General features: G+C 36.7%; 1 protein-coding gene across 1 annotated transcript in view; it reads right to left on the bottom strand.

Annotated features, from left to right (window-relative positions):
• Window positions 1–13946, bottom strand: part of MELK (maternal embryonic leucine zipper kinase) — a 129414-nt gene that overhangs the window by 34091 nt on the left and 81377 nt on the right. Inside the window, exons 9-10 of the mRNA XM_037797573.1 lie at window positions 3176–3244; window positions 1587–1685 (exon numbers count right to left, since the gene is read on the bottom strand). Of these exons, the coding sequence (XP_037653501.1) occupies window positions 1587–1685; window positions 3176–3244 (168 nt within the window). The remainder of the gene's footprint in view (window positions 1–1586; window positions 1686–3175; window positions 3245–13946) is intronic.

Raw genomic sequence — 13946 nt, 5'->3', positions numbered from 1 at the left:
CACTGATGGTATAAAAGCAATGATGATTTAAACTGCTGGTGCCTTAGTACAAACTAATGCAGTGGAACCAAACTGTACTAAAGCACTGTATTCTCTACCACATAGTCATAGTTAAAAAAAAAAAAAAAAAAAAGGTTTCAATTAAGAATAACCCTGATTAAGCAATAAAAACTATTAATTTTATTAAATCTTAACCTTGAGTACATGTCTCTTTAATATTCTGTGGGACAAAATGGGAAGTATGCATAAAGCACTTTTGTTGCACACCAAAATTCAATGCTATCTGGAGGGCAGTTATTGTATGACTGAGTTACAAGCTGAATTAGTTTTTTTTTTCATAGAACACCATTTTTACTTGAAAGAACACTGACAAACTATGATTATTCCAACTTGGATATTTAGCAGACATTTTTTCAAAAATGAGCAAAATGAATTTGTCACTTCAAGGGTAACACTGACAGTATTTGTTGCCAATGATAAATAAACTGGGCTTTCAAGCAAAAACTGGAATTCTGGAAAACTTATATCTGCCACCATGAGTTTGACAGCTTTCCAAAACTTCCTGATGAGATCAGTAGTGTTATTAAGAAATGTGATGTTTTTAATCTTGAATAATGAAATGTGCCAAAACATTTGAAAGCTTTGTATAACTCTGTGAACCAATATTTTCCAGATGACCAATGCTTAATGTTACAAAGTCATGTATGGGAAAAAGACCCATTCAAAGTACAAAGTAGACCAACAGATTTTAATGGAACAGAGTATAAAATATTCTCTGATTGGGTTTCAGATTCCACATATGCAGCCAATTAAGAAACTACCACTTATCCAGTTTTAGAGGCATATCTGAAGAGGCCATTAAAATGCTTCTCCCTTATCCAGCTACATATCTCTGTGGGGCTGCATTGTCTTCATATACTTCAACCAAAACAACTCATCAAAATAGACTGAGAGCAGAAGCAGATGAGTATCCAGATATCTTCTATTAAGCCAAACTTGAGAGATTTGCAAAGACGTAAAGCAATACCACTCTTCTCACTAAATTTATTTTCTAAATAGTTATTTTTCCATAAAATATTTTATTTACGATAAGGTGTAATGAACTATTTTTAAATGAATCATAAATAAATATTAACAGTGTAAACATGTCCTGAGACTGAAATGTCTGAGAACCACTGTAACCTCCTGTCTATTCTGGGAGTAGACAGAACTGGTTTTATCTATTTTTTACAAATGAATTAATAGGTTTGCAAAGTTAAGTGATTTACCCAAGATGCCCAGAGCAGTTTTCACAATCCTGACTGCCCACGAGAATCACAGGGGAGCTTTTAAAAATACTATTAATTGTTCTGGGATGGGACCCAGGCATCATTCTCATATGTGCAGCCAGGGCTGGCTGGGAACCACTATCCTAGAGAGTAACAAATGTATGATTAGGTTTCAAGTTTCCCCAACACCAATCTAATGAATAAGTCCACAAAATACATTTTCTTTTATATTTAGACCACATCACTGTGGTCCTGAATTCACACAAAGACCACACAGAGTTAAAAAAGAAAAATTCTACTGGATTTCATTTTACTTACAGGATTCTTGCTTTGCCACTCGACGGGACAGTTGTAATCTTGTGTGATCCAGGGATGGAGCAATAGATTTTTCACAGAAATCCGTTTCTTTGGGTCCACCTAGTGGCCATTGGAAAAAAAGAAAAGAGATTAGTGTTTCAAATAGAGAACATACACTTCTCCTCCTGAGAACTCAAAACTCATCAAAGAGATGCAAACTTTATCATCGCAAAAATACTGTCAAAGACCTTAAAATGGCCTTGGAATAAATTCTTTATAAAAAAGGCAATAGGAGCAAGAAAACTATAGCAACCAATACAGACTTAGAAGATAAATGTTTAACAAATATTAACTTCATTGGTATGGACATTATTCATGAAGTTCAGTTAATCCATTGTATAATGTAATAGTGTTTTGCTGGAAAACCTATTCACAGGAAATATTCACCAATTTAATATTCAAGCAGCCACAATGTGGGGCATTCATACTGAATATGCAATCTCTACCTCTGATGAGCTTACAATCACACAGAACAAGTTGAAAAGCATACCTTTCTTTTCCATTTGTAATTTTCAAATGTGAGAGAAAAATTAATCAACAAAAATTAAGTCTTTTGGAGTCTAAAGAAAAGGATGAGGCATTTTCAATCTCATTATTGAGATTTGGTGGTCTGGCCCTACTTAAGGTGTGTGAGTCTGGGGTAAATTATGAATAAAAGGTGGAGATGGCTTAATAGATGGAAAAACTAAGAGGATATTTGGAATATATAATAATGAAAAAAATACTGCATTAATAAAGTACTCATATTTTCAAATTGTTACTCATATTTTCAAATAATTTCCTATCAATCTCACTGTAACCTCATAATACTAGATAACAGTGAGGCCAGGCTCAGAACCCCCATTTTACAGATCAGAATCAGGTGGCTCACCTACTTGTAGGGTGGATACCTAGACTTCAGCACCCCTATCATTCACACTCAGAGGCTCATCCCACTAAATCAGTGGTTTTCCAAAGTGTAGTCTCAGGACCAGCAGCATTATCTGGAAGTTCAAATTCTTGGACCAACCCAGACCTACTGAATCAAACACTCTAGTGGTAGGCCCCGGCAATCCATTTTAACAAGCCATCCAGTATTTCTGCTACAAAAAGTTTGAGAGACACTGCACTAGATCATGGGGTCTACTCAACTGCACATTAGCTCATTCAAGCATTTATTCAGTATCTACTATAAACCTAATGTGCAAAAGTAGGAGCAAGAAAATGGAGGAGAGAAGAGCAACAGCCGGTTAGAGAAAACAGAAAATGCTCAAGAAAAAGTAAGAAAAAGCACACCAGTGAGATGAGGGGGAATAGGGAGTTATTGCTTAACAGGCACAGAGTTTCTGTTTGGGGTAATGAAAACATTTTGGTAAGGATGGCAGTGATGATAGCACAATACTAGGAATGTGATTAATATCACTGAATTGTATACATGAAATGGTTTAGAATGGGGAATTTTGTGTTATGAATGTTACCACAAATTTTTTTTTTAAGTTGGCTCAAACAGTTGCCATAGCTGTTACTTAAAAATAAATTAAAATTATTTTTAAATAAATTAAAAATTTTACCTGTAGCATCTGTTGGAGAAGCAGAATACTACTGGGAGAAAGCCACTTAGGAACCTCATATTTCCCTCTCTACAAAAAGAAAACATTTAACAGATTTAGGTTCAATCAGCCTTGACACACACTTATAAGGTAACAATATGCTGGAGGTTTACTTCCAAGCTTGAAGACTTCAGCCCACTATAAGATTTGATAAACATTATTAATAACATAAGAAATCTATTTCTTGCTTTAAAGAACAAAACCCAGTAAATTAAATACCACCATCACCTCTAAATTAACCACGTATCAGAGAACGTCTGGAACACACAGAATTTAATAGTGGAAAATATAAATGTTACAGAGTTTTAGACCATAATATGTACAAATGGACAGCAAGTATACAGTGTAGTCAATTTTTGTATTACTGAAGCAAATTTTAGTTTACAATCTCAGAACAATTATCAGTCAGCAAAATGAAGTAGCAGAGATGTTCTCACAAACATTGAGGACTGATGGCTTGGTATACCGAGCCCTCTATCTTGGGGCTTGCCCTCATGAAGCTCATTACTGCAAAGGTGAGGCTACACCTGCTTATAATTGTGTGTAAGAGTCTCCCTGAGTATCTCTTTGTTGCTCAGATATGGCCCTCTTTCTCTAACTGAGCCACCTCAGCAGGTAAACCCACTGCCTTCCTCCCTACGTGGGACCTGATTTCCAAGGGTGTAAATCTCCCTGGCAACACAAGATATGACTCCTGGGGATGAATCTGGACCCGGCATCATGAGACTGAGAACATCTCCTTGACCAAAAGGGGATGTGAAATGAAACAAAATAAAGTTTCAGTGGCTGAGAGATTTCAAATGGAGTCCAGAGGTTACTCTGGTGGACATTCTTAAGCACTATATATAGACAACCCTTTTTAGGTTTTAATATACCGGAATAGCTAGAAATAAATACCTGAAACTATCAAACTCCAACCCAGTAGCCTTGACTCTTAAAGATGATTGTATAACAATGTAGCTTACTAGGAGTGACTGTGATTGTGAAAACCTTGTGAATCGCACACCCTTTATCCAGCGTATGGATGGATGAGTAGAAAAATGGGGACAAAAACTAAATGAAAAATAGGGTAGGATGGGGGGATGATTTGGGTGTTGTTTTTTACTTTTATTTTTTATTCTTATTCTTTCTGTTGTAAGGACAATGTCCAAAAATAGATTGGGGTGATGAATACATGTGATGGTACTATGAACAGTTGATTCTACACCATGGATAACTGTATGGTATGTGAATATATCTCAGTAAAACTGAATTTAATTTTTAAAAAAATGAAGTAGCAGCAAAGCATATTTACTGGCAGGACATAAACTGTGATTAAAACAGGTCACATATAATCCACAATGCGGAATTCAGTCTTTGAGGAGAACTGATGAAAGCCACTTTCTAAAGCAGAACTTATTAAAACCAAGAACTTCTTTAAAGAATGTAAGAGACTCTGGAGACAAATGTTTATAACCTAGTGTACTTAGAAACTATGGCCACCAATTCATCAATCAAGACCAGGGACTTGTTAAATAGTAATATGTGGTAGAACACCCCTTGTATACAACCTGCCACATGCCCCTTTCCCAATTCAGAGGAAATGATACAATATTTCTCACAGCAGAGATGAAATTGTTTAATGATCTTAGATAACAGGTAAACAATTTAAGAAAACTTAAGATTGAACCTTAATTCAAGGTATACTAAATTAATTTCATCAGATTGAAGAGTTAAATGCAAATAAAAAACTGTTAGAGTACTTAAAGCTTAAGTGATTACTTTTAGAATCTTGGGCTTTTCTAGGAATAACAGCAAAGCCAAAAATAAAGCTCTCAGAAATCATTAAGATTTAGCCGACACCACCAAACTTACTCTTCCCCCTTCCTCCCCATCTCAGTAAATGGCAAATGCATTCTACCAGTTGCTCAGGCCAAAAACTTTGGAGTCATCTATAATTTCTCTTTCTCTCACACCCCCCACATCCAATCCATCAGCAAAGTCTGTGTGTTCAAAATATATAAAGACTATATGTTCAAAATATATCCAGAATCACTTGTCACTACCTCCACCACTATCAACCTCATCCAAGCCCTACTGTCTCTCAACTGAAGTATTACACTACCACTGTCCTCCCATAGTTTATTTTCCACTTACCATACCAACGATGTTTTAAAATATTGGATCACTGGATCACATGCTACAATATGGATGAATCTTGAGGACATCATGTTGAGTGAAATAAGCCGGACACAAAAGGACAAATATTATATGATCTCACTGACGTGAAATAATCAGAACAAGCAAATTCATAAAGTCTGAAATTAGAATACAGGTTACTAGGGGCAGAGGTAGGGAAGGGTAATGGAGCATTAATGCTTAGTTCATACAGAGTTTCTGTTTGGGGTGATGAAAAAGTATTGGTAATGGATAGTGGTGATGGTAGCACAACATTGTGAATGAAATTAATACCAGTGAATTGCATATTTGAAAATGGGTAAAATGGGAAATTTTAAGTTGCATATATGTTACAATAAAAACTAAAAAGCCAAAAAAAAAAAAACCCAAACATACAACTGTACAATACAAAGAGTGAAGCTTAATGTAAACTAGGTTAATAATAAAATTATAGTAATACTGGTTCGTCAATTGTACCAAAGGTATCACGCTAATGCAAAATATTAATTATAGGGAAAACAGTGGGGGCGGTATATGGGAACTGCAATTTCTGCATGATTTTTCTGTAAACCTACGACTGCCCTAATAAAAAAAAATTTTTTCTTAACACAAAACACTGTCATGTCACTCCATTATTCAACTCTCCAATGCTTCTCAACTCATTCACAGTGAATTCCAAACTCCCCAAGCCAACTTTGGGGATCTGCATGGTCTGTATTCCTACATACATGCCACTTGCTGTTACTTCTCAAACTCTCCTCCTAACTCTCTCAAACTATAGTCACATGTCAAACACAGACCCGACTTAGAGCACTTGTTCCCTCTACTTATAAGGCTTTCCCTAAATCCACTTAAATCCACTTATCAGTGAAACCTCTTCTGACCATCTTTATAAACAGCACCCCCCCCCCCCAAAAATCATTCTTTAGCTAGCCTTCATACCTAACTTTCTTTACAGCCCTTACCACTACCTGTCACATTATATATATTTATTTGTTTGCTTATTTTTTGTCTTACCACATTAGAATAGACCTTGTCTATTTTGTTCATTGCTATATCTCCCAGACCCAGAACACTACTGGCCCTAGTATATATAAAGCACTTAATTAATATTGGTTGAATAAATGAAAGAATAGGATAAAAAGCCATACATTTCAAAAGAAAAATTGGCAAAGAATATTCACAAGTAATTCCCCCCCAAAAAAGAACCTTTAAATGGCCAATAAAGATGCAAATATATCCATCTTCTTTAGTAATAAAAAATTAATTAAAACAAAAATAAGATACCACCTGTTATCTATCCAGCTGGCAGACTTACAAAAAAACAAAACATTAGCCAGTGTTATTAAGAGTTCAGGGACAAGAGTGCTTATATATACAACTAGTGAGTATAATACGTAATGAAGAGTGATTTGGAAATACATATGAAAAGCATTCAAAAATTATATATCTGATCCAGCAATTTCAATTCTATCAATTTATCCTGAACAAATAATGACACATAAAAATTTATGAATAGTAACATTCATCACAGAATTGTGATTTGGGAACTAAGGAACACACTCTCATGGCTAACTCCAGAGGGTCCCAAAAGCGCAGCCTCCAGAAGGTCACTCAAACTAATGAAAGCAAACAAAAGCTCTAAACCAGGATCCTTGACTAGAATATAGGTCCAGGGAGGCAAGGGGAAAAGGTGAAAGCACCTCCTCCCACACACCCCCAAAAAAGCTAACAGTAACTCAACAAGGCTAGAAGGATGGATGGAGGTAGGTAGAGAAATCATCAACAAGTGCCAGCATTGGGGTTCCCTGCTCTGCTCTTATGAACTGTCTAGCACATAATTCTTACAGAAATTAGTCCCGCTTAAATGGTAAGAGGAGCAACAGACAGGTATGGGGTCATGCAGAGTCCTAAAACACTACATGGCAGGCTGGATTTTGATTAAGTTAATGGAGTAATCAAAGCCATAAAGAAGCACTGTCAACCAATGAATTTAAAAAGAAAAGGTATGATGTCAAAACAAAGTTACTTCCAACTCAGCCTCTCTGGTGAGAGTAGACAGGGTGACCTATAAAGTATTTACTAGATTACCTAGAAGAGCAAGAACTTTCATTTTACAATTGACATTTAAACATCATTAAAATTTTCATTCCTGTCTGGATTGTAGAAAGATGGCGGATAGGAAGCTCCAGCAAACAGTCCCTCTACAGAATAATTAAACAGGCAGGAATTGCCTGAATCAACTATTTTGAAATTCCAGAATCTAGTATAACACAATATAGCATCCAAGGAAGTGCGGGAGGAAGAGGCTGGTAAATTGCAGTAAATACCAGTGAATTTCACTCTGTGCAGTGGCTATGACACCCATACCCCAGCCTCCTGGCAAGCAGCAGTGAGGTACTCAGTACTCAACCCTGGCTCCTGGTGCAGCTTGCTGGTGCCAGGATGGGATATAAAGACCTAGTTCCCCAAGTCCAGGATGGGACAGGGATATAAAGACCTAGTTCCCCAATTGCAGTCCAACTGCTGATCGCTGCTTTTGAATAGCTACTTCAGATGGCTAGGGGTCTGACTCTGACGTGGCCATTGTTCTAACCCACTCTGGGCACACGTCACAGAGAAGATTTGACAGTACCCTTCCTGAAAATTACAGAAAACAGTGAGAGAACTGCATTTACTATGCAAATGCTGAATCAAGAAAACACAGCTTCAAAGAGCCATAAGAGAGGCTCCTGGCACTTGTGCTGGTCCCTCCCCCTCCCCAGGGCAGCATGGGGCTGGCCAGTGCACCTTTTCTGGGTCCCTGGCCTTGTTGTGACTGGGAAAGGCTGGCCTGGAAAACTCCTTTCTAGCTTGCACCCACCTCCCAGAATTGCCCTCCAGGCAAAAGCAGCTTGAGACACTGAAAGTGGTAAAAGAAACAATTAAGTTGGGCAGCCTGGGGCAAAGGCTTATTGCTTTAAGTCCTGCAGTGGAACACCCTGGAGAGGGAGAAGGTCTGTTTCCTCGGGAGTAGTGGAGGCATTCAAATTCCTGTAATAGGGGAACTCCTAAGGCCACAAGCACAAGCCCAGGACAAGACATAGGCCCAGAAGCAACAAGTAGGACCCTGCACTACGTATTCGTCTTGGCTGACCTTCCTGATAGGAGGGCTGAACCCTGAAAGAGAACACTGGCCAACACAAAGCCAATTTTCAAACTCTGTGAAAGGCATTTTTTGCATTAGTTCGTTAGTTTTGTTACCTCCTGGCACCCAAGAAAATCTCTGTCATATCACTACCTATATAGAAACTCAAGAAACAGGTCAGGGACTAAATCTCAGAGTTAACTTTTTTAAATATTAAAATATACAGTGTGCAAAAAAGCTTACAAGACAAGCAAGGAAACAGGAAAAAATGGCCCAACCAAAGGAAGAGAATAAAAATCCAGAAAATATCAATGAAGACTAGACTGTGGACATTCCAGACAAAGACTTTTAAAAAAATGATCCTCAATATGCTCAAGAAAATAATGGAAAATATAGAGAAAGAACTAAAGTATATCAGGAAAAAACTGAATGAACAAGATGAGAATCTCAAAAACAAGACAGAAATTTTAAAAAGGAACTAAATAGTGTTGAAAACCACAGGACTGAAATGAAAAATTCTTGGGAGGGTTTCAACAGCAGGCCAGACCTGGCAGAAGAAAGAACAAGTGAACTCAAAGACAATACAATTGAAATCAGCCAGGCTGAGAAAAAGAAAGGAAAATAATCAGAAAAAGCTGAAATAGCCTAAGAGACCTATGGGACACCATCAAGCATATCAATATATGCATTATGGGAGTCTCAGAGGGAGATGGGGAGAAAGGAACAGAAGAAATATTCAAAGAAATGACAAAAAAAACTTCCCAAACTTGCAAAAGGCATGAATATGCACATCCAAGGAGCCCATCAAACACCAAACAGGATAAACTTGAAAGGAAATAAACCCAGACACATAGTGGTCAATCTGTCTAATGCAAAGGACAAGGAGAGCATTCTAAAAGTTACAAGAGAAAAACAACATGTTATGTGCAAGGGAATCCCAATTAGATTAAGTTCCAATTTCTCATCAAAAACCATAGAGGCAAGGAGGCAGTGGGTTGAAATACTTAAAGTGCTGAGAGAAAACAATTGCCAATCAGAATTTTACATCTGGCAAGACTTTTTTTTCTTAAAACTGAGGGAGAGATTAAGACATCCCCACATATCCCAGGGGTGTAATCTCCCTGGCAACGCAGAGTATGACTCCCGGGGATGAATGTGGACCCGGCATCGTGGGACTGAGAGTATCTTCTTGACCAAAAGGGGGTTGCAAAATGAGATGAAATAGTTTCAGTGGCTGAGAGATTCCAAATGGAGTCGAGAGGTCACTCTGGTGGACATTCTTATGCACTATATAGATAACACCTCTTAGGCTTTAATGTATTGGAATAGCTAGAAGTAAATACCTGAAACTACCAAACTCCAACCCAGCAGTCTGGACTCCTGAAGACAATTATATAATAATGTAGATTACAAGGGATGACAGTGTGATTGTGAAGACCTTGTGGATTACACCCCCTTTATCTAGTGTATGGATGAGTGGAGGAATGGGGATAAAAACTAAAGGACAAATGGGGTGGGATGGGGGGATGATTTGGGTGTTCTTTTTTTCACTTTTATTTTTTATTCTTGTTCTGGTTCTTTCTGATGTAAGGAAAATGTTCAGAGATAGATTGTGGTGATCAACGCATAACTATGTTATCATACTGTGGACAGTGGATTGTATATCATGGATGATTGTATGGTGTGTGAATGTATTTCAATAAAACTGAATTAAAAAAAAAAAAAAAGAAAAAAAGAAAAGACATCCCCACATAAACAAAAGCTGAGGGAGTTCATTACAAGTAGACCAGCCTAACAGGCAATGCTAAAAGTAGCTCTTCACAGTAAAAGGAAAAGCCACTAGACAGTGGATCCAAGGATCAAAGTAGCATAAGAAATAAAGACCTCTAGAACAGGTAACCATTTGGATAAATGCCAGGACTACTGTATTGTATTTTTTTATAAGAAACTCCACTACATACTTCTTACAAGTGCTAAAATGTGAGTGCATAAAAGGTAATGATAAATCTATGATTTTGGACAAAAAATGTACAAAGATATTATTTGTAACAGGTACCCAAAAAATGTGGGGCAATGGAGGGATACAGGGACAGTGTATGTTTATGCTATTGAAGTTAAGTTGGTATCAAATAAAAAATGATTGTTATATATTTAGGATGTTGAATTTTTAACTCCATGGTAACCACAAAGAAAATGTACGACAAATGTATCCAGAAAGAAATGAGAAAGGACTTGATATGTTATAATACAAAAAAATCAAATAAATATGAAAGTATGCATTAACAGAAGAACTAAGGATCAAAATAGGTATAAGGCTTGCAAAGACTAAACCACAAAATGGCAGAAATCCTACATTATCAGTAATTACTTTAAATGTAAATGGATTAAACTCTTCAGTCAAAAGGCAGAGAATGGCAGAATGGATAAAAAAGCATGACCCAACTATATGCTGTTTACAAGAAACCCACCTTAAATTCAAAGACACAAGTAGGTTGAAAAAGAAAGGATGGAAAAATATATACCATGGAAGTAGTAACCAAAAGAAAGCTGGGGTAGCTATACTAATGTCAGAAAAAATAGACTTTAAGTCAAAAACTGTTACAAGGGACAGAAAGTCAATTCAACAAGAAGACATAACAACTATAAATATATCTGTTCCTAATGGCAGAGCCCCAAAATATGTGAAGCAAATATTGACAGTTTTGAAGGGAGAAATAAGACGGTTCCACATTAATAAAAGAAGGCTTCAATACACCACTCTCAAAAATGGATAGAACACAGTGCATGAACAAGAGTTGAAAAATGAGGACAAAAAGTAGGTGAACAATAGGGAGGGATGGGGGTTATGGAATGTTTTGGGTGTTCTTTTTTACTTTAGTTTTTATTCTTATTCTTTTTGTGTTTGGTGATGAGGATGTTCAAAAGTTGATTGTGGTGATTAATGTACAACTATATAAAGGTACTATGGACAGCTGATCGTACACTGTGGATGATTCTATAGTTTGTGAATGTGTCCCAATAAAATTGAATTTTTAAAAGTGGATACAACACCTAGAAATGAGATCAATGAGGAAAGAGAAGACTGAACAATAATTTAAACCAACTAGACCTAACAGGCATATAGAACACTTCACCTAACAGCTATAGAATACACATTCTTCTCTACTGCAATGAATCATTCTCCAGAATAGACCACATGTTAGGTCACCAAAAAATCCAATAAATTCAAAAACACTGAAATCATACAATGTATCTTCTCCAACCACAATGGAATGTAACTAGAAATTAATAAAAGAGGGAGAAATGGAAAATTCACAAACATGTGAAAATTAAACAACGTACTGAAACAACCAATGGGTCAAAGAAGAAATCACAAGGGAAATTAGGAAACATCTTGAGGCAAATGAAAATGAAAACACAACATACCAAAACTTATGAGATATAGCAAAGCAGTGCTAAGAAGGAAACTTATACCTTTAAATGCTTACTTTAAAAAAGAACATAGATCTCAAATCAGAGACTTAATCTGAAAATGGAGGAGATAGAAAAGAACAGCATTCTAAACCCAAAACAAGGAGAAAAAAGGAAATAACACAGATTACAGCTGAGTTAAATCAAACTGAGAATTAAAAAAGAAAAAAAAATTAACAAAACTTAAAGTTGGTTCTTGCAGAGCTGTCTGCTTGCAAGTACAAAAACTCCATTGGAAATCTCTGTGGGGACGTGGCCAGGATTTTGGCCCCACAGAAAGCCAAGCAGGTCAGAGAATCATACCTTCGTTCTGAGCCCTCCTTCTGGCCCTGGGACCAGCCTCCTCCAGGACCAATGTCACTTCTTCATGATCATATAGTCTTATAACCCACTACTCCACCTCTTTTTCCCACCTGCCACCACAAAATTACTTGTAATGTTCTCATTTAAAGGTGAATTTAATGTGGATTTTTTCCCCCACCAACATTTATCCTGCTTGTCCTTGTGGGTCCTTATCAATCTAATAATCTGTGCCCTTCATATCTGGAATTTTTTTTCTGTTATTTCTTTGGTACTTTTCCCCTAAAGATTTTCTTTATTCTTTTTCTAGATCCCCTTGTCTTACATTGCCAGGTCGTCACCACACTGGTTGATTTAAACAATGGGAGTTTATTGTCTCTAGGTGTTGGGGGCTAAAAGTCAATAATCAGGGTCTCAACAGGCCTTGCTTTCTCCCAGAGTCTGTAGCATTTGGGGTTCCTTGGGAATCCTTGGGGCTTCTTGGCTTGCACCTCTGCCCCCATCACATGGCTTCTCCTTCTCCTACTGTTTCATCTGTGTCTCTATCAGATTTCCTCTCCCTCTAAGGACTTCAGCCATATGGACTAAGGCAAACCCTGAGTCAGTTTAACCTCATCTAAATAGGATATTCAAAGATCCTATTCACAAATAAGTACAGACCTTAACTACTAACAACACCTTCTAGGGTCCTTTTTCAAATGGGTTCCCACCCACAGCAATGTAGTGTAAGACTTGAGCCTGTCTTCATGGGGAACATGATTCAATCCTCAGCATACCTATTGACTCCCTGGAATAATCCATGTGTCTCGTCCCTTTTCTTTCATATATTGGATCTAAATTCTGGGAGATCATCTCAAAAGCTGATATTCTCAACTTTTTACTTTTTATCAATTATGTTAATTTTAATGCTATTTCTTGTTAACTGTTTTGTCATTTCATGTATGCTATAATTTATAACGTGTCTCTGAGTTTTACACTGAAAAAAAAAAGTTGGTTCTTGGAAAAAATCAATAAAATTGAGAAACCTTCAGTTAGACTGACAAAGAAAAAGAGAGGACAGAAATAACTGAAAACAGAAATGAAAAGGAGGCTATTACTACCAACCCCATAGAAATAAAAAGGATAAGAGGATGCTATGAACAATTGAATGCCAAAAATTAGATATCCTACATGAAATGGACAAATTCTTAGAAGCATGCAAAATACCTACAGTGACTCAAGAGGAAATAGAAGATCTCAACAGACCGATAACTAGGAAAGAGATTGAATCAATCTTCAGAACCCTCCCAACAAAGAAAATCCCAGAACCAAATGGCTTCACAGGGGAATTTTACAAAACATCCCAAGAAGAAATAACACCAATCCTGCTCACACTCTTCCAAAAAATTGAAGAGAAGGGAATACTTCCCAATTCATTCTATGAGGCCAACATAACTCTAATACCAAAGCCAGATAAAGATATGAGAAGAAAATTATAGACCAATTATCTCTTATGAACATAGATGTAAAAATCCTCAACAAAATACTAGCAAACTGAATCCAAAAGGTCATTTAAAAAAATTATACACATGACCAAGTGGAATTTATCCAAGGTATTCAAGGATGGCTCAACATTAAAAAATCAACTAATGTAATATACCATATTAACAGAATGAAGGGAAAAAAACACATGATCAT

This window comes from Choloepus didactylus, chromosome 10 (genome assembly GCF_015220235.1).
Source record: "Choloepus didactylus isolate mChoDid1 chromosome 10, mChoDid1.pri, whole genome shotgun sequence".
Classification (NCBI taxonomy): Eukaryota; Metazoa; Chordata; class Mammalia; order Pilosa; family Megalonychidae; genus Choloepus; species Choloepus didactylus.
This window is presented reverse-complemented; position numbering and strand designations above follow the sequence as displayed.